Source organism: Stenella coeruleoalba (genome assembly GCF_951394435.1).
Source record: "Stenella coeruleoalba genome assembly, chromosome: 7".
Classification (NCBI taxonomy): Eukaryota; Metazoa; Chordata; class Mammalia; order Artiodactyla; family Delphinidae; genus Stenella; species Stenella coeruleoalba.
Genome location: NC_137153.1, coordinates 8,507,721 through 8,530,220, shown reverse-complemented (window position 1 = coordinate 8,530,220; position 22,500 = coordinate 8,507,721). Strand labels below are relative to the sequence as shown.

Genomic DNA, 22,500 nt, shown 5'->3' with positions numbered 1-22,500 from the left:
GCAGGGGATTCCCAGGGAAGAATGGACAGGGGACAGACTGATATCCACACACACACAGAGTCAGGATGCTAAGGACACCCTGGGACGTGCCCCTGGATCTGCTGCAGGTCCAGTGGCCCCGTTCCAAGGCCAAACTCATCCTGCGGCATCAGTTTCCCAGTGGGACTGACCTTGTACGGATATACCTTATGGGTTGCAGCTTAAATTCTGCCAACAAGGGCTCTTGGGAGGTTCTGGATTCTGTGTATGGGAAGGCGCGACCAAGCCAGAGGTGGAGAGCTTGTGTGTACCTTTTTATCCTCAGGACTAACTAACTGTATGACTTGGGGGGCCTTCCAGCTATTAATTATTTGCTGATATACCACAGTTTTCTATTCTCTCTCATGTTTTTGAGCTCTGACTGTGCTCAGCCCGGTATTACTTTGAGTCCCTAGAAAGTGATGGTGGTTGATTTTGGATGCCGTCTGGGAATTCAGGAGGGGATGGGGCAGGTGGCTTTTCTGCCCGTGGCTGAGGATGGCTTCCCGTGGAGCAGCCCCACCACCACCCCAGGTTCTGTTGATGAGCAGGTTACGGGGCCAGGCTGGGCGAGGGGCGGGGGCTGCCCTGCACCTTTCCTGGGAGTGACAGGAAGGAAGGATGCACAAGAGGAAAGCCCCCGATGGGCACCTTCTGCAGGTCGGGAGCTCCATTGCCCTTTCACAGAGGGAGGCCTGGGAGGACAGGGTGATCCTTAGAGACCTGGGTAGAGGCTCACCCTCGGGTCTCTGTGTCCTACACGAGCGTGTGAAGACCTCTCACCTACATTGCAGATTATGTGCTTGCTTTCTCTGAAACAGGGTCCATCTGGACTGCAGCCGGCTCTCACATCAGATTCTGGGCCCCTTGAAGTCACAGGCCCCGTGTCACTAGGTTTTCTTTCTCCTTAGCATCTACTAGAAGCAAAATAAATATTTATTGGAAGGATTGAACAAAACACATCCTGAGTCTCTGATACAACCTTGGATGGTAAGGTCACACGACGTGCATGTGGCTTCAGGGGTCAGGGGTCACAGTACTCCAAAGGCGTCATTCCCTCTGCGCCCACCATAGGTTGCAGGCTTCCCCCGGCAACTCCACGTTTTACTGAAAAATCCCATTTTCATATGATGTCAATTTAAGAAAGATAGTCATTCTTAACATCATAATGGTAAGTGACAATTACTCGAATGTTTTTCTGGCTGGAATAATAATAGGTACCAATTTTTAAGTGCTTATTGTGAGCTATAAGCTATATTCATACTTTGCATATTTTAATAATTTAATCTTCCTCAGCTTAAGGGCATTATTACTAGTCTCAATTTTCAGAAAAGAACAGTTACGGTCAGAGTTGAAATATCAGAGTAACTTGTAAATACGGGGTTTAAATATAGGCGTTTCTTATTCAGAAACCTCACTCTTGGGCCGCCGATGTCCTATTATATGTTTCTCTTTTTTTTTCTTTCTTCATATCTTTTTATTGTCATTCATTGAAATTGTCAAGCTAGGACTTGAAAATTTGTACCAAGATAAGTTTATCTTTGTCTTCCTAATGATTATTTCTGACATTTTCTCAGACTTTCATTTTTCATCATAATTCATAAAAATATTTGAAACATAATTGTTACATGAATGACGTCACTGATAAAACACTACTGCTTTTGGAGGTTGGTTGTTTTACCAACCCGCTCCCTCCGGTCCCCCAAGTGCTCTGTACTGGGATTTGTAGCTACAAGATTTGGTTACATCAAGTCCTTTCCTCTCTTATACTAAATTTCAGTTCCTAATCGTGGTTGACCCACATTTTACACTGCAGATTCAACCATTTTCAATCAAGTCAGGCAGTCTTGGATCTGTTATATCATTTAAAATAGTGCATCACTAGTGAAATACAACGTGTAAATTCTTAACATGATGAAATATACTTATAAATGCCTTAGAGTAAAAGATGCAATCTAGGTGGGACTGGCAGTTAAAAGCAAGACTGGGAGACAGCTGTCGAGGGCGGCCTTCTCCTTCTTGTCCTGACGCCATCACTTCAGGGGAGAGTTTATCCCAAAGACACTTACTGTAGTAAGTCTCAGTGCACATAGTGGGAAATACCAGAGATGTGTATTTATTTACTTTGTCTCTGGACTAAGATTGCTGGGTTTCCATAGTCATAAATAGATAGTTGTGCAAATCTGGAAAGAAATCTTATCAATCTCATACCCCATGGGTTTTTTTGGGGGGAGGGGCAAAGCTGATGGGCTAAAACATAGCTGCCTGTGAGTTGTCTCATATGACTAAAATATTATTTAAATGTCATTTAAATGTTTTAGACAGACACTGATGAAACGTATCTCTATAATAGACTCATCTATTTAAAATATATATGTATACATTTATATATATGTATATATTTTGACATAGATGCATGAGTGTGTTTTGTGTGTGTGTGTGTGTGTGTGTGTGTGTGTGTTCCAAATGGATGACTAATACAAAGACCTCACGTGACATCCTAGATACTCTGATAGCAGACTTCAGATGGGGAAGGGAAGTACTATGGAAATACAACACCTAAACGATCTTGGTGTAGGTTGACCCTAAAGTCCTATACCCCACCTGAAACTGGACTGTCATATATTGGGGATATGAGTGTGGCGTTTCAGAACTACCCACCATTGATAACCATCACTTTAGCACTTATTTTATTTTTACAGTGTCTCCTAAAGCATTATCTTCCGTGTCCCATTACAATGTGTCCAAAAGCATTATCTTCCATGTCCCATTACAATGTCTCCAAAAGCATTATCTTCCGTGTCCCATTTTGTAATCGTGTAAATACTTTTTTTTATAGCTTAGCTATCCTTTATACCAGTTATTTAATATAAATTACAGAACACTTATGGGAATATAGGACACAGTTGTGTCCAGTAGTCATCAATAGAATCTTTATTGATTATTATTTAAAGGTGGTGTGCCCTGCTAGCAATTTTCAAATACATATCTCAGGAAGGTCCCATTGTCTGCGCAAACCTTCGTGGCCTCAGGAGCAGCTTGGGTGGCTCAGCACAGGCTATATGATGCCTGAGTGTAGCTCTTCTCATGTTCAGCTCTAGCCCTTGGGGGGCTCTTGAAGCCTCCAGTCTCTCCTATTCCCAGTTAATCACGTGTTAGAATCCATGGGGATACTGAGTAATCCCTGCCCTAGTTTTCTAGTCCCTGTGATTCCTTCAGGCATCGGGAGAATTAATCACTGTAGATGCAGCAATGAGTGAATGAACCAGACAGTTCATCCAAGGATATAAGCTGGTCTTCCCACTTACTTCATCTGGACAAAGCCTGATTCTGACCAGCTGTTGTCAAGGGAAACTAGTTTCTCTATTCTGGGCATGGTTCTTATTCTGAAACATATATTCTGAATGTATAAGAAAGTACTTAGACATTTATGTATGCGTGATTTGTTATAAAATATTATAAGCAACATGGAAGCACAGACGTATGAAGAAATAACTAAAGGTTGGTAAATCCACACAGATGGATGTGAGACATTCAGTATTTTGACAAAACATATTAATACAGTTGTAAAATGCTCTTAATAAAGTGAGGCACAAAACATCTGGATATAATATTGAACATACAGTATTATCTCAATATAGTCAAACATGTGTGAAGAAAAATCTGTTCCTGTTAGCAGTTCTTTGCTGTAGGATAATTTGATTCATTTGTGTTTCTGTATTTCCCAAAAACTCTGCATCACGGGTCCTCAGGTAGGTGGTTTTTCCCCGAGGAGGCACTTGGCAGTGTTCGGCGACAGTCTTGATGCCACACCTTGAGGGAGGTCACTGCTGGCCTGTCATGGGTGGAGGTCAGGGGTGCTGCTAAGTGGCCTGCGATGCTCCACAGAGCCGTCCCCCCACCTGCCCCCGCCCAGGACAACAAAGAATTATCTGCTCAAAGTGTCCGTGGTGGCGAGGGTGCTCGACATTAAACATGTATCTTATTTAAAATCAGGAACAATAGGACATTAAAACCCCAAGGAAAAGGCTTAAATCCCAGGATACAGAAATCAAATTTTCTTATGCAGACCACATTTTAGGGGAGAACTGTCAAATATTATTTCTTTCAATATAAGAAATTGGAACAGGTGCAGAATTGACTCTGGTCGTCACTGTAATTCACGGTGTAAGCTCTGGAGCGTGAGCTTTGCCCAGTGGGCCCTCGGGCTTGGTGTCAGTCATCTGAACCTGAGTTTCTCCAGTCGTGGGCATTTCCTGAGTTGTTTTCTAAATCCCCAGTTGGCTTATTCTGGATCTAAATTGAAGCCTGGGAACAACCAATAGTCACTAAAGCTTTTTGAGACAAAAGAAATTGCGCCTGAATGAACACTTTCTGTGAAAATACTTTGATTGCTCATCCTGGCAACATTCCTAAGATTTAATGCGGTGAAACCATTTTCAGAAAAATAAAAGTCTCGTGATATGAGCACACAAAGAAAAATATCTAAAAATAGCTAATAGGGGAAGGACTTTGCTTTTCTTTACCATGTCAGATGGCCAGCTGTCCGTGATGCCCTTGACATAACAAAAAGCCAGGTCACGTTGTACATTAAGATTACAGATTTTTTATAGCTCTGATCCCAGAATAAGCTAGTGTGATCATGTTATTCTGAAGGACGTTGAGTTAAGTTGTCGAGGTTCGCTTTTACCATCGCGTTGTTTTCTCTACATGCCCACGTACTTCCTGCTAACCCGTACAGTGTTGAGTATTTCAAACACTCCGTGTTGTGGCAGGCGTGATGCTGTCATGTTATCAGGCCTCAGTGTCAGCTCCATTCCTGTGCCAGCCTTTCCACAGCCCAGAGTCACCATTGTAGGAAACACCTTCTCGCACCTTTCTGGATGGTGCCGTGGTAGCTGTACCGCTTCAGAAAGTCTGAGGGGGCAGCAGAAGCACTTGTCTTCTGGCATTAACCACAGTCACTAATGTTGGCTTTGACAAAGTTCTCTGCATCTCACATCTGACATTTGGGGGAGGGTTGCAGTGTGGACATCACTTTGAAAAATGTGATGAGGGGTCCGTAGCTCTTTCTACAAAAAACCAGAAACACTACAGGACTTTGTCAGCAGTCATGACAACTTGTCCGGTGGTGATGTTGACCAGACACTAAGGGATAACCTTAGTCCTTCTGACTGGCAAACATGCTTTCAGCACCTGCTTCTTGCCAGGAGTGGCCTGGTGCTTTGCATTTTTGTAACTGATCCCCGCACCACCCTTACCAGACCAGGTAAGTATTCTTTTTCCGACTTCAGTACAAGCATCTGAGGTTTGGACCATCTTTTTCTCTAGCCTCATGCAGTTATTAGATGGTGGAGCCAGACTTCAAATTCAGGTCTGCATCTCCAGAGCCATCACCAGGTGCCAGAGTCTGGCTTTGCCTGTGTTTCAGGAGAATCCCAACCCTCTCCACGCTTGGAATGGAACACAGTCATCTTCCCCACACAGTGAGCGGTAACCTGAAAAAGTGATTACATGAGTGTGCTGTGGTCTCCAGCTGAAGTTTGAGAATTTGAGTGTAGGTACTTGATTTGAAAACCTAGTTTCCCAAGATTTGTATCATGCTGTAATTTTTTTAAAAGTGAGACTTTAAGATGAGACTAAACAATCAGTATTTGTCTAATTATCCAGTGGTGTTATCCATCCTTCATCTAATCCTGGATAATTTAGCGCAGAACCTGTCAGCGTGTTTTACCCTAAAATGCCCCCTCTCTTGTTATAACCCTATCTCAACATAAATAGAAGACAGACAGACGTGTCTTCTGTGGTTTTTCTTTTCTTCTTTCCTTTGAGGGTGAGAGATGGGGGTGAAAAAGGTGGTAATGAGTGATTCGTCACAATAAGGAAAACGTTTTGTAACAATTAAAAAATGTTCAATAAATCAATTAGGGAAGTATATTTATTTCTGTAATTAAAATGCTCTACGTTCCCTCCCAGTACACGGGAGGGCGTTAGCAAAGAGGGTAGAAGAAGCTTGAAAGAATCTCTGCTTGGCCTTCTGGGTTCCCTACATTCTGAGGTTTCTGGTGGGTTAGGATTTGGGGCTGGGGACTGTTTCTTCAAGGAGCATCCCATAGTGCACTTCTCTTGCTTATGATGGTGGAAACAGCTTATTAATTTGAACAGTGAAATCGGTTCTGTTTGCATAAGAGATGATCTGTTTGAGGTGCCTTTACAAGGCTTTTAGGTAAAAACGGTGAATAAAATTGAGTCAGTCAGTTGACTCAGCTCTGTGCGCTATCCGTTGCCTCACTTTTGTGCTTTATGGTCAGATGTACTAAATACACAGTAAATGTAATGATTCTTTCCCATATCAAAGATTGAAACTTCAGGCAAGATTTAATTAGGTGCACATTTTTTCTCAAGCTTCCCGGTGCATTCTGATGAATTCCTTAGATGTGACTGATGTTCATAAAGTATATTTATAGTGTCTGGGCCGCTGCAGAGTCACCTGGTATGTTTCCTGCTATGGTAACTGTTCCAGTTACTGTTTTTTTTTGTTTTTTTTTTGAGGAGAAAGTAATTTTTTTTATTATATCAGGAACACTTAATTGAACAGAAATCTCATGTTCAATTTACTTTGTTTGCTTGAAATCTTATAGCCAAATATGTGGCTCTTTTCCCCAATTTCCTTATTTATTTCATATTTAATTATAGCATATATTTTTTTAAATTAATTTTTATTGGAGTATAGTTGACTTACAATGTTGTGTTTCAGGTGTACGGTAAAGTGAATCAGTTATACACATACATAGATACACTCATTTTTAGGTACTTTTCCCATACAGGCCATTACAGAGCATTGATTAGAGTCCCCTGAGCTATACAGAGGTCCTTATTCGTCATCTATTTTATACATAGTGGTGTGTACATGTCAACCCCAGTCTCTCAATTTATCCCCCCTTCCCCCCTCCATTTACTCATGTACTAGTGCAAAATGCAGTTGTGTAATTGGAAACTGGTGGATGCTTTTATAAGCTTATTAGCTTCACGTAATTGTGTGTTATACTGCGCGTTGAAAGTATCGCATTATAATATTCAGGTGACGTGGCAACCAAACCAGTTAAATTCTTACAGTATAGTAAATGTTGACTTGCCGTGAAAATGAACACATTTACTGAAAGATATTTCTATAACGTGTTAACAATGTATTCTCATTTGATAACTATTGTTTTTCTCTTGTTCCTTTTTTTTCTTTTTGTTTATTTTTTTTTGTAATTTACTGCTTGCCATTGCAGGAAGTAGAGGTTTGTATTCAGCTTCTGTATTTCACATTTTATTTTTGATTTTATATGAATCTTTACATTTTAATTACTCATAGACACTCAATTCACATTATTTTTCTCCTTAGGATGATTATTTCCGCACTTGGAGTCCAGGAAAGGCCTTCGATGGGGGTAAGAATGTCATTACTTTACAATAAATGTTTTTACATGTTTACAATCACTGAACTTTAAACATGATATTTATTGCCTGGTTAGATTTTAAAATACTAAATAGGAGAGCTTAGATGAATGGAAAAAATTCATGCCATAATCACTTTCACTTCAGAATATCATAGTTAGAGATAAGTTACTTAGGTATTGTGATTTGTCAAGGTGTCTCTCATTTTTAGAATCATATCTGATTTGTCTGATTTGGGCTTCTGAACTTTACTGTGTCCATTCTTATTAGTTGATACAAGTCACTTCATCCAGTTCTCAGATATATTCAAGTACTTTCACTAGGAAAGAGATTTATTTTTGCAAAATTTCAAAACAAATGGCTTTGCTGTCTCATTTTCAGTAAATAAAAGCTTTCCTTTAAAATGGAGCAGTCTGGTAATTAGACTCAGCTGGTGTCTTAGTAAGACCCGAAAGGAAAACTCTTGTATTGAAAAACTGTACCCGCAGTTTGTAGTCTTGGTTGGCCCCCTTGAGACGGAGGGCAGGACACACACGCGGGAGAGGAAGCCCTTCCCTGGGTGCAGGAGATGCCCGATCTCAATGCAGTCATAATTATGTTAGTAAACAGATTAGCTTACCAAACTGTACACTATTAGAACCAGACTCTTTCTTTTAAAGTTTGAAATTTCTACTTTACATCGTCTGTAGTAACCTTACATAACATGGTATCCATGAAGCAGTATTATTTAAAAGTAGAAGTTGTTTTTTTAAATGAGCCATACTATGCCGTTAGGGGAAGCTTTACAGTATTGTGCTGTGTTTCCTAATATTTGGGATGAACGCTACCTCAGGCAGCCTCTGAGTAGGGACCAGCTGGGATGGACAAAGGATTGTGGTCAACGTAGAAATTAACCTTCAGTCGGAAACAGCAATTCACATCCTGCCCCTCCTGTAACATTACTTTCTTTGTTCCTTACTTCGTGATTTCACTGTCATTATCCAGTGTGTTAATTTGTGGGATTTACATAAAAATTTTGATTTGGTTACTGTAAGTCAAGTGAAAGGCACTAAAAGACAGGCAATGAAAAAATACAGGCAAATATGCTTCACATCATTACACTTTGCAGATATTGTGTTTACAAATTGAAGGTTTGTGGCAACCCTGTACTCAACAAGTCTATTGGTGCCAGTTTTCCAACAACATTTGCTCACTTCCTGTCTTGTGTCACATTTTGGTCATTCTCACCTTATTTCAAACTTTTTCATTATTGTTGTATTTATTATGGTGATCTGTGATCAGGGATCTTTGGTGTTACTATTGTAATTGTTTTGAGGCATCACGAACTCCACCCAAATAAGACAATAAATGTAATAAATGTTGTGTGTTTTGACTGCTCTACCAACCAACCTTTCCTCCGTCTCTCTCCCTCTCCTCGGGCCGTATTCCCTGAGACACAGCAATACTGAAATTAGGCCAGTTAATAACCTACACTGGCCTCTAAGTGTTCAAGTGAAAAGAAGAGTCACAAGTCTCTCAGTTTAAATCAAAAGCTAGAAATGATGAAGCCCAGTGAGGAAGGTATGTCATTGGTGGGAATGTAAATTGGTGCAGCCACTATGGAGAACGGTATGGAGGGTCCTTAAAAATCTAAAATTAGAGCTACCGTATGACCCAGCAATCCCACTCCTGGGCATATATCCTGAGAAAACCATAATCCAAAAAGGCACTTGCACCCCAGTGTTCATTGCAGCACTATTTACGATAGCCAAGACATGGAAGCAACGTAAATGCCCATTGACAGAAGAATGGATAAAGAAGATGTGGTGCACGTATACAAGGGAATATTACTCAGCCATAAAAAAGAATGAAATAATGCCATTTACAGCAACATGGATGGACCTAGAGATTATCATACTAAGTGAAGTAAGTCAGACAGAGAAAGACAAATAGATCATATGATATCACTTATATGTGGAATCTACAAAAAAGATACAAATGAACTTATTTACAAAATAGATATAGACTCACAGACTTAGAAAATGAACTTATGGTTACCAAAGGGGAAAGGGTGGGGGGAGGGATAAATTCGGAGTTTGGGATTAACATATACACAGATAACCAACAAGAACCTACTGTATAACACAGGGAGCCATACTCAGTGTCTTGTGATAACCTGTAATGGAAAAGAATCTAGAAAAGAATCTATATATATATATATATATATTCAGCCATACATATATGGCTGAATCACTTTTCTGTACACCTGGAACTAACACAACATTGTGAATAAACTACAGTTCAACAGAGATTTAAAAAAAAAAAAAAAAGCAAGCCGAGATAGGCCAAAAACAGTGAGCCCAGTTCTGAAAGCAAAGAAAAAGTTCTTGAAGGAAATTAAAAGCGCTGCTCCAGCGAACACATGGATGCTAAGAAAGCCAAACAGCCTTCTTGCTGACATGGAGAAAATTCTAGTGGCTGAATAGAAGATCAAACCAGCCACAACATTTCCTAAACCGGAGCCTCATCCAGAGCCAGGCCCCACTCTCTTCAATTCTGTAAAGGCTGAAGGAGGTAAGGCAGCTGCAGAAGAAGAGTTTCAAGCTAGCAGAGGTTGGTTCATGATGTTGAAGGAGAGAAGCTGTCAGTCTCCATAACATAAAAGTGAAGCAGCGTGGGGGTGATGTAGAAGCTTTAGCAAGTTATCCAGAAGATCTAGCTAAGATAATTAGTGAAGTTGGCCACACTAAACAACAGATTTTCAGTGTAGACGAAACAGCCATCTGTTATAAGAAGATGCCGTCTAGGACTTTCATAGCTGGAGAGGAGAAGTCAATGCCTGGCTTCAAAGCTTCAATGGACAGGCCGAGCCTCTTGTTAGGGGCTAATGCAGCTGGTGAATTTAAGTTGAAGCCAATGCTCATTTACCGTTCTGGAAATCCCATAATTAAGAATTATGCTAAATATACTCTGCTTGTGCTCTATAAATGGGACAACAATGCCTGAATGACAACACATCTGTTTACAGTATGCTTTACTGAATATTATAAGCCCACTGTTGAGACCTACTGCTCAAAGAAAAAAAAAAGAAAAAAGAATCCTTTCAAAATGTTACTGCTCGTTGACAAGGCATCTGGTCACCCAAAGCTCTGATGGAGATGGACAGTGAGATTAATGTCGTTTTTATATCTGCTGTGCTGACACAGCATCTGTTCTGCAGCCCATGGATCAAAGAGGAACATTATGATTCATGGGAAGAGCTTAAGATACCAACCTTAACAGGAGTTTGGAAGAATTGATTCTAACCCTCATGGATGACTTGGAGGGGTTCAAGATTTCAGTCGAGGCAGGAACTGCAGATGTGGTGGAAACAGCAGGAGAACTAGAGTTAGGAGTGGAGCCTGAGGATGTGCCTGAATTGCTACAATCTCAGGATCAAACTTCAATGGATGAGGAACCGCTTCTTATGGGAGAGCAAAGAAAGTGGTTTCTTGAGATGGAATCTACTCCTGCTGAAACTGCTGTGAAGACTGCTGAAATGACAGCGAAGGATTAGAATGTGACATAAACTTAGTTGATAACGCAGCAGCAGCAGGGTTTGAGAAGACTGCCTCCAATTTTGAATGAAGTTCTCCTGTGGGTAAAATGCTATCAAACAGCATTCATGCTACTGAGAAGTCATTCATGAAGGGAAGAGTCAATTGATTCGGCAAACTTCCTTGTTGTCTTATTTTTAAAAACTGCCGCAGTCACCCCCGCCTTCTGCAACTGTCACCCTGATCAGTCAGGAGCCACCAACATCCAGGCAAGACCCTCCGCCAGCAAGAAGGTCATAACTCACTGAAGGCTCATAGGATGGTTAGCATTTTGTAGCAAAAAAGTTTTTTGTTTTTTTTTTTGCGGTTCGCGGGCCTCTCACTGTTGTGGCCTCTCCCGTTGCGGAGCACAGGCTCCGGACGCACAGGCTCAGCAGCCATGGCTCACGGGCCCAGCCACTCCGCGGCATGTGGGATCTTCCCAGACCGGGGCATGAACCCGCGTCCCCTGCATCGGCAGGCAGACTCTCAACCACTGCGCCACCAGGGAAACCCAAAAATGTATTTTTAATTAGGGTGCGTGCATTGTTTTTTTTTAGACATAATGCACAATTAATAGGCTACAGTATAGTGTAAACATAACTTTTATATATTTTAAATATCTTATATATTAAATATATTTTATATTTTTCTTTTTAATTTTATATTAAAAAATACATGTGACTTACTTTATTACAATATTTGCTTTATTGTGGTTGTCTGGAACCGAACCCACAATCTCTGAGGTATGCCTGCAATGAAATGCAGACTGAGCTATATGTGCATGCTTTCTTGGGAAATGAATTATTGTGGAATCATAAACCTTGAAAAATTGCAGTTATCTATGAAACGGATGTTAACACTTAAATTTGCCGTACTTGGTGTAGCCAATTACAAATAAGATGCTTTGTTTTTCTCATTTGTGTGTGTGAATATGTGTTGCACTGCAATTTATCTCTTGTTTAAAAAGAAAAAGAGATCGTCATAGAGAGGCTTCCAAATCCTGAGGTACTGGTAAGACTGATGTACTTTACTATTTGAAGAAGTTTTTGACCTAACAACTTGTCAAATACCATATTTATCAAGCAGAGAGTAGCTCAGGCCTGATGATAGCTAATGTTTGTAAAGTGTCCTATATGCAGTTACTGTTCTAAGTATTCAGTATATGAGTTACATTAGTTCATTAATCTTCATGGTCACCCTGCTGGGTGGATGGGGAAGGTGAGGGCTGAGGCATTGAAGGTCCTGCCAAGGTCATATTCCTACAAAGTGGCAGAGCCTGGCCTTGGGTCCAGGCAGTGTGACCCCTGCACCCCGTTTCCTGATTGCTAGGAGGTACTGTCACTCGTATGGTAGCACTAAGATGAAATAATGGCATACAAATGGAATTTTGAAGGTTGTGCTTTAAGAATAAGTATTTAGGGCTTCCCTGGTGGCGCAGTGGTTGAGGGTCCGCCTGCCGATGCAGGGGACGCGGGTTCGTGCCCCAGTCTGGGGGGATCCCGCATGCCACGGGGTGGCTGGGCCCGTGGGCCATGGCCACTGGGGCTGCGCGTCCGGAGCCTGTGCTCCACAACAGGAGAGGCCACAACAGTGAGAGGCCCATGTACCACCACCAAAAAAAGAAAAAAAAGTATTTACTTGACTGAGCTTTGAAATATTGTTGTTAGCTTTGTTTCTGTATTTAAAATGATATTTTGTACACTATCAGGTTTTGATTGATTGAACATATAGTTGATAAATACACATGGGAAAGTTTTGTATTCAAAAAATAAGGAAGAAGGGGAAAATTAGTTTGAACTACATGTATTTTTTTCTATTTTGTTTTTTTGTGTTGAGTCAAATTAACCAACCCATTTGTAGACTATAGCGAGGAGTGAGAAAAATCATTCTGTTCTCATCTGGCTTTGAATAAGATAGATAGTGTCATCTCATTGGGATAGAATAGACACTTGACATATGTTAACTTCAAATGCTTCTTGTTCTTTCTGATGAAGGAACTTTCCATTAAGGATCATTTTCAAAATGATTGAGCTGTTGAACATAATTCAGCATACTTTTTATGAGTGTTTTAAGTTTTAATATATCACATTTTTCATTGGCTTATGGAAATCAATATCATATCAATATAAATTGATTTTCCCCAGTATCTTTACTGGGGGTCTTGCATATTTCTAAAAGGAGCAAAGAAAAATTTACGTTAGCATAGAACATTTTTCTGATAATGTTTGTGTAATTTTTACCATACTCATTTAAAATTATAATTTACTTCCATTTCTATTATGTTCCACAAAATATGCAAAAATACCACTAATTTAAATGTTACTTAATATTTCATAAAATTAATGGCATAATTTCTGAGCGCAAAGCTCCTCTTTATGTATATCCATAGATGTACCCACACATACATACACAACATGGTTACATAGTTACACACTCAGCAAACACACATGTTGGCACAGGCAAACTTGCCTCTAGGTAAAAATCAACTGATTGTTCACATATAGCTTATTTACCTTCTGGTTTTGCTGTGACATTTTCCATTTCTTGTGACTTTCTTTTTTTAATTAATCAGAACATTCCCACTTATTTTAAACCACTAAAATAGTAAGAGTTTTGGAAAAAATATAATGGTTTTAAATGAATTAAAGTAAATCTATTTTGGTGATGGTGAACTTGCTTTGAAGTAAAAGAAAGTATACTGATGCCATAAATAAATTGCTTTTGATTGCTCTACCTAGAATTTTCTGTGCCATTACTTCTGTTCATTAGTTGACACAACATAAATTGCCTGAAAAATAGTTTTAACGAGGACGTGCACCTTCTTGAACATGGCATAAAAATTCTGTGTTTGCCATGAGAAACTGAAGGGGTAGTTCAGGAATGAACCTTAGAGGGGCAGCATGATAAGGATTTTAAATAATTTAATAAATGCTTCAGATATATATGCTGTAGAGTTAAAACATAGTCACTTGTTTCCTTTTCACTACATTCTTCCTGCCTTGTTTTTGGTTGGGGGTTAATTTGGGCAATAGCTAAGTTGCTGACATTTTTAGCCTTCGTTCTTGAGAGTTGTTTAGAGAATCTACTTATCCCAAAGTGCTGTGTCTCTAAGGATCACCTTTTATCCAAAAGTTTTTTTCTCCAGCATTTGATATCTATTGAGCCCCGAGATGAAAGAGATTCAGGCTAAAAATGTATTTTCTGTATTTCCCCAGTTTTACCTTCCAATCCAGCTGAGAGTCCTCCCCTTGGTCCTTACCGTGTGGTGAATTACGTAAAGAAGCTGAATTTAATAGATCCAGAGATCTCAGGCAGATCAGTTCTCTGTTATTGATGTGTTTCCCCTGCTGGTGCAGATTTCCAAGAATATGGAATTAGGGCAGGAGTGTAGCTGTGCTTCCGTCAGCATCTGTGTGTCACCGCAGTTTCGCACTGTGCTCTGTTTCTGAGCCCGGCCCTCTCTGGGAAGGGTAGCTTGACTCCTACTGGCTGGTTAAGTTGTATTTAAATTAAACAAACGTTCCTGAAGAGGTGATGTGCTAGGACACCATTCCTAAACGCCAGCCGCTCAAAATCTAGCTGCGAGAGATAAGCACGGGCAGCTAGCTCTGTGTCTGCATGAGCCATCCTTGCCCGGGAGTGGAGGGCTGAGAAGAAGACTTAGCTGTACACTTATCCACTGCTGCTGTCTTTCCAGGAGCAGGTCTCAGAACTTACCCGATCCCCCTAATTTATCCTACTCATTTGCAAAGCATCTCACATAATCCCACAGTCACAGCTTGAGGCATCCTCTGCAACCCGCCTCTGGCTGCAAAGGGAAAGCTGTGGAGGCTTCATCTGGAGTTTTTTCCCCCTCAGTGAACAGAGCTGTTGAGTATTGTGGCTGTAATTATTTCTGAAATTGAAGAAGACTTGTGTTTGGGAAAATACACCCCCCAAACTCAACTTTCCCTTCTTAAAATGTACCCTCATATTCTTGAAGGTGCATGTGGTGACACATGTAGGAATTGTCTTTCTCCCAGATGCCTTTAACTTTTCACTTGTTCCACGAGGATAATGTTTTCATGTTCTGAGAGGGTGTTGGTTGGTGGTGTGGACCACAGGCCTGGCTGCCCTACTTCCCAGCAGAGGCTACTGCTCCCTGATGCTATTTAGTTCATGGGCTGGGGTATTTGGGCACTTTTCTAGCAGAAAAATTGGTGTTCCCAGAACTGAAATTCAGTGGGGACAATATGCAAAGATGTTTATATGATTACAATTTTTTTTTTTTTTTTTTTTTTTTTTGCTGTACGCGGGCCTCTCACTGCTGTGGCCTCTCCTGCTGTGGAGCATAGGCTCCGGACTCGCAGCCTCGGCGGCCATGGCTCACGGGCCCAGCCGCTCCGCGTTATGTGGGATCTTCCCGGACTGGGGCACGAACCCGCGTCCCCTGCATCGGCAGGTGGACTCTCAACCACTGCGCCACCAGGGAAGACCAGATTACAATATTTTTAAATGCTTCCATTTAAAAATTTTCCATTTAAAAATGCTCTCATTTAAAAATGTAAATTCTGAACCGTTATTTGATCTGAATCTTTATTTGATCAACACACAAGAATTGATTTCAGATTTTTTTATCACTTTGGACAGAGTACTTGTTAGGGTTTTCAAGGGCTAATGACCATGCCTCTTACATCATATGTTAGTTATATCACACATGTTGGCAACCTTGGCTTATAGAATCCTCTGGAAAACCTGCAAAAAAACCTGTGTTCAACATAGAAACCAACAGGGCGTCTTCATTTACCCTATGTCAGAGTGTACAACTACACAGGACTTTTAAGTGAGAAAAGTATTTCCTCTCCCCATCCAATTTTTATTTCTTTATACAAGAACAGTATTTATTTTGTTTTATACCAAAATCTATAAAATATAGGAATCAGGAATCTTAGATTGTTTCATTCTATGTCAGATAGTGCCTATTTTCCTGCACAGAATAATAAAGACCTGGTCTGTGTTTTTAATTTATAAGATACAATCAAGATTAATGGTACTTCATTTGGTTCGTATCACAGTAGCATGCATAGGTGGCGAGAAGGGAATTATATTTATTTCTTTTCAGTGAGCTTATGTGTTAGTAAATTGTGAAGCAGATTTTTAGAGCGAGGGATTGATCAAATTCACTTCAAAGGTATTCTATTCTGATACATAAGAAATAATATCTTTATCTCAAACCTTGTTAGTCTAACCTAGTAATAAGTATTGTGAAGGTTGAAAAACATTAAAGATATACAGGAAATGATACTTAAGCAGGAATCCTCCCCTGGATAAAGGAGTGATTTTCAGTCCTGCCTCACATGAGAATTACTAAGCACCCAGTTAAAATGCAGCTGCCTGGGCTCGATCCCTGAATGTTTGATTTAGTTTATCTGGGGCAGATTTGGGGCACTTCCTGTGTGTTTGTGTGTGTGTTTTAATTTTAAAAATTGTGATAAAATTTACATAACATAAAATCTACTGTTTTACACATTTTAAGTGTATAGTTCACTGTTATTAAATACATTCACACAGTTGTGTAATCGTCACCACCATCCATCTCCAGAATGTTGTCATCTTCCCAAACTGAAACTTTGACCCCATTACACCGTCACTCCCCATCCCACCCCCCCAGCCCTTGGTCCCCACCATCTACTTTCTATCTCCATTATTTGACTCCTCTAAGGCCCTCGTGTAAGCGGAATCATGCAGGGTCTGTCCTTTTGTGACTGACATTTCACTTAGCATCATGTCCTCAAGGTTCACCCACGCTGTAGCACGTGTCAGAATTCCTTTCTTTTTTGAGGCTGAATAATGTTCTGTTGTATTATGTATGTGCCGCATTTTGTTAATCCATTGATCCATTCATGGACGCTTGGGTTGCTTCCCCACTTTGGTTATTGTGAAAATGCAGCTATGAACATTAGAATACAAATATCTGTTTGAATGTCTGCTTTCAATTCCTTTGAGTATATACCCAGAATTGGAATTGCTGGATCTTGTAGTAATTCCATGGATAATTATTTGAGGAACCATCATACTGTTCTCCAGGGCAGCTGTATCATTTTACATTCCCACCAGCAATGCGGAAGAGTTCCAATTTCTCCACATCTTCACCAATATTTGTTATTTTGTTTTCTTGAAAACAATATCCCTCCTGATGGACACGTATATATTTCTGCTTTAAGTTCTACAATTTATTATTTTATGCAGTTACAGTTGAGAATCACAGGGTACGAGTAGTGACATGAAAATAATTCCTTTCATCTCCTCATTCTGTTTTGCAGTACCGAGAAGTTTATGGTCAAAACAGCTGTTCTTTTGAAGGCAATCAAAAATGTCAGGGAATTTTAAATAACCTCTTCGCCTTTTCAGAGCTGGTGCCAGAAGCAAGTGCGAAGGAGTTTGAGAATGGATTGTGGGAATCAGGAAACCCCCAAAGACAGAAGTAGAGTTTCCAGTGAACAAGGACTGCCTATGTGTCAGCCTTAAAAAGTAGATACATTCTTTACAAAGGACACAAGTTGAGAGAAGTCGGTAAAGGTAACAAAGCTAGTAGGCATAGCTGGGTCTGAAGTCTCTTGTTAGTGGGTTTGAGTCCTTTCCTCTTTGTAGCCTTGCATGCATGTGTTCTGTTTCTCAACTCAGATGTATTTTTTATGAAGAGACATGGTAGGGATCGAAACCGCAGGATGTGTGGGCAGGGGTTGGAGCGGGGGTCTGAGGAGCTTAGGTTCTTTATGTCTGGGCGCAGAAAGAATTCAGCCAGAGGCAAAGTGGTAGGAAAGAAGCGATTTATTAGTGTAGGACGCTTGTGAGAAATGCCGGCAAGCAATCCAGCGCTGCCCCTAGAATTTAGTGGGCTCCGTATTTATCATCAAAGGAAAAGTGGGGAGGGAGAGAGGACCACCTGCTTCCTCATTCTGGAGTAGACATCAAGCTTCCATCATCAGCTGCTTCACACAAGGTGGGGGAGTTTTCTTGTCCCTACGTGGTCAGGCCGGGATTGTTACGGCACTATTTAACTTAGGAGAGGGGTGGAAACATATGCTAAAAAATGGTAAATCATCGCAGGTTTCAGTATAATGTCACCTTTTCCTTATATTTTTGTTTTTAAGGTGCACAGAGGAGCGTGTCCTAGGAAATATGAACTTACTGAGCTCACTGGGCAGGGTGTGGGTTTCAGTCCACCATGGTTTGTTTGGTTTTTTTTGTTTTTTTTTTTGCGGTACGCAGGCCTCTCACTGTTGTGGCCTCTCCCGTTGCGGAGCACAGGCTCCAGACTCGCAGGCTCAGCGGCCACGGCTCACGGGCCCAGCCGCTCCACGGCACGCGGGATCCTCCCGGACCGGGGCACGAACCCGTGTCCCCTGCATCGGCAGGTGGACTCTCAACCACTGCGCCACCAGGGAAGCCCTCCACCATGGTTTTATTGTCTGGGCGCATGTCTCATGCTTCTCTTGCTTGGTTTTGTTGTTCAGCAAGCCTGCTTTCTTGAGTGATCATTAACTCACAGGGTCTCCCATACTTTTTTCTCTACTTACGATCCCCTAGTGGGCTTAACTATTTCATCACCTACTTTGTCCCTTTACTCTGTCCCTATCAGGATGACACAGCGATAGCTAGCAATCGTCCAGTGTACGTGGCACCCTGTTTAGAATTGCTCCACTACCGAGGAAAGGAGGTGTTTGTAACTTGTGTTCTAATTTTAGAATAGAGGAATATAGATTTTTAAACTCACTTATGTAATTATTATCCAGCAAGTGCAAGGATTTTTGCAGTGGGTGTATTTCCATTTCTTGGGAACAATTACAGCATATCTGTAAGGCAAGAAAATGTTTTAACGACATAAGAAAGCCTTTGTGGAATACTTTCTTGGAAGTACTTTTCCTTGAAGTCTCTTGACCACGATTCTCACCTCACTTCCTTTACAAGCACTAGAGGAAAGAACTACATGTGTTGGGAATTCCTGGTAATTCCCTGGCGGTCCAGTGGTTAGGATTCCGCGCTTTCACTGCCTGGCGCCTGGGTTCGATTCCTGGTCAATCGGGGAACTCAGATCCCACATGTCGTGTGGCATGGCCGAAATGAAAACAAAAAGTACATATGTTCTTAGGTTATTGAAGTGTTGTCCCTGAAACTCAGAGGTGCCTGTATCCTGTCACTAAAACAGCTGAGGAATGCCTGCATCTCAGGGAGCCTGGGGTCCAGCCTGGACTCAGACTTTCTCCTCAGATGTGCCAAGCAGGCATTTACTATGTAAAGGCAGCTTCTTAAGTTAAACAAACATTTTTTTTCCTTATGTCCAATTTGGGGTCCTATAGTCATGATCAAGAGTGAATAAATTCATTCTTCTACATGAAAATTATTGGAATATTAGAAACTAACCAATATGATACTCTTTTTAGGAGTTTTTGTTTAATGAATCACTTTTTAAATTAATGAATATCTTATTTTATTATTTTTTTAATAAATTTATTTTTATTTTATTTATTTATCTTTGGCTGTGTTGGGTCTTTGTTGCTGCACACGGGCGTTTTCTAGTTGCGGCGAGGAGGGGATACTCTTCCTCGTGGTGAGCAGCCTTCTCATCGTGGTGCCTTCTCTTGTTGTGGAGCATGGACTCTAGGTGCGTGGGCTTCGGTAGTTGTGGCACCTGGGCTCAGTAGTTGTGGCTTGTGGGCTCTAGAGCACAGGCTCAGTAGTTGTGGCTCGCAGGATCTAGAGTGCAGGCTCAGTAGTTGTGGCACACGGGCTCAGTAGTTGTGGCTCGCGGGCTCAAGAGCGCAGGATCAGTAGCTGTGGCGCATGGGCTTAGTTGCTCCGCGGCATGTGGGCTCTTCCCGGACCAGGGCTCGAACCCATGTCCCCTGCATTGGCAGGCGGATTCTTAACCACTGCGCCACCAGGGAAGCCCCTTAATGAATATTTTAGATGAGAATCCTCGGCTGCTCTTCACAGAGACCCTGGAATGTCATGGTCACGGTTTCTTCTAGTTCTGACATTTCACAAATTATTTAATATAAATTTTTTATAGATCGCTAATTTTGCTCCTTCGCCCCAGACTTTGTATTTTCCTCTTTCCTCAGCATGTTTCTTGGTGACTCTGCCCAGGCGCTCCTGAGGTCCTGAGATAAATGGCCAGTTGTGGGGAATGTTTGCTTGGGCCACTGAGACGTGAGTTAGAGTCACAGCTGAGGAATCCTGGCTACTTACTTCATGCCAGACACAGCCATTCTACAGGTGTCTTCCTCTGATTAAAAAAAAATTAGGAACAAATTCTAATTCAAAAAGTTGTGAAACTGAATGAAAAACGTGTAAAACCTATACACACAGTAATATAATGTTTAGTATTTTTCCTTCTCTCTCTCTCTCATATTTCTTTTGAAAAAACTTAGTAAACTTTTACTACTTTTATTTATTTGAAAACAGTATTCTTGCCCTGACATGAAGTATTTGTCCGTTCTATAGTATTTTTTAATAGCTAGAGTGGTCACAGAAATTCTTGGGCTTCATACCCTTGAACAATAATTACTTTGAGAGATATTGTGAAAAATTTTCTTCCTTGACAAGTTTAGAGTAATGTTATTGGGTAGAGCAGTGTTTCTTACTATATTAAGCAGCATACATTACAATTTGTAATTAATAAGATGAAATCAATAATCAGTACCATTTATGGAGTAGTAAAAAGGAGTATACACCCTGGATTCAGTTACTAAAACAATTTTCTACAGCATAATAGCTAGTCTTTTTAAAAGAGTGACAGTGCAATGCCCCCCCTTTAAAATAATTACTTTTCTTTTTTAAATTTTAAATAATCTGATCAAAAAACATATCTTCTTGATTGTGGTCATGGTATTAAAAAGATTTATCAGTGTTTCACCTGTAAAGCCTGGGAAGTTATTTCTGTTACTGTTTAAAAGGTGAGAAGGCCTGACCAGAAAGGTACTCTTTTAAGCACGGTTTATTACATTTTTAAAAAACAGACCTTATTTTTCAGAGCAATTGTAAGTTCACAGCAACGTTGAGCAGAAGGTCCAGAGATTTAGCCCAAGCCCCCTGCCCCCCGCACACAGGCACAGTCTCCCCGCCCTCAGCGTCCCCACCAGACAGTACATTTGTTGCACTTCATGAACCTGCACAGACACATCACATCACCTACGTTTTCACCCTGTGTTGCCACTTCATCATGGTCAAGCCCTTTCAGGCTGTAAGAATAAAATAGAGAACTAGACCCAAACTCATCCAGGGAGAAGTAAACGTTCCAGGTGACCTCTGAGACTAAAATCGCAAAATATTGCGTCAATGTGGGTCTCTCAGAATGCTCTGGTTGTTGACATAACAGGTAACGGGGCAGCTGTCCCTCTGCTCACCTGATGTTTTCAGTGTAAGACCACAGAAATCTAGAAAGCCATATTGATTTTCATTAGAATATAGAATGGTGTCGATATGTGACTTTATAACTTTGCTCACCATGAGTTGTGGATTTTCATCATAAAGGACAGTATTTGGCAGAGAAGGTTTAAAGAAGGATATGAGTAGACCCTTCCATTCAAGAAGTTCTGTATTTCACAGGACAGCACACGTCTCTTCTTTGAGAGTCCACTGAATGATAATCAAAATCATCCCAAATAACTGTCAGCAAAAATATTTTAAGGTGATTTTTTGTATTTTCTTCTGTGCCTGGTTTACAGCAGAACTGAAAGGTATTTTCAGTCGAACTGTGCCTCACAGCACAAGACTGTACCAGGGACAGAAGGAAAGAAACAAGGTCAAGAAGACCTTGCCTTGAAGGAGCAGGAGCTCCCAGACTCTTGGGTGTGTCCCACGTAGCTTAGAGAAGAAAAGCAGGTGAAGGTAACTGAGGCCAGACCATCAGAATTCAAAGTCCAGGGAAATACACTGACATATCGTCTAGGCACACCAGACACAGCTCAGGTAGGTCAGGCAAGTGTGTGTCTTATTAGGAAGGTCACGTTCTGTCAGTGGGTAACGACATCAGTAGGGGGAGTCTAATATAAGTTTTTTGGCAAGATAACGTTAAATCGTCTTTCATAAACATTTAAGATGTGAGGATGAGAAAAAGGATTATATGGTTGGGAGTTTTGTTGCCGAAGCCCAAATAGAATGTTTATCTTTTTTTTAAATAATTAATTAATTGATTAATTTTTTGGCTGTGTTGGGTCTTGTTTCTGTGCGAGGGCTTTCTCTAGTTGTGGCAAGTGGGGGCCACTCTTCATCACGGTGTGCGGACCTCTCACTATTGCGGCCTCTCTAGTTGAGGAGCACAGGCTCTAGAGTGCAGGCTCAGTAGTTGTGGCTCACGGGCCTAGTTGCTCCGTGGCATGTGGGATCTTCCCAGACCAGGGCTCGAGCCCGTGTCCCCTGCATTGGCAGGCAGATTCTCAACCACTGCGCCACCAAGGAAGCCCTAGGATGTTTACCTTTACTGATTGTGTCTATGCTG

The 22,500-nt window shown here is 41.0% G+C and overlaps 1 protein-coding gene across 4 annotated transcripts in view; it reads left to right on the top strand.

Annotated features, from left to right (window-relative positions):
* SPOCK3 (SPARC (osteonectin), cwcv and kazal like domains proteoglycan 3) overlaps window positions 1-22,500 on the top strand; it is a 428,476-nt gene that overhangs the window by 126,580 nt on the left and 279,396 nt on the right. For all 4 annotated transcript variants that reach the window (XM_079925607.1, XM_079925606.1, XM_079925605.1 and 1 more), the window contains one exon: window positions 7,409-7,454. In XM_079925607.1, coding sequence (XP_079781733.1) covers window positions 7,409-7,454 — 46 coding nt within the window. The remainder of the gene's footprint in view (window positions 1-7,408; window positions 7,455-22,500) is intronic.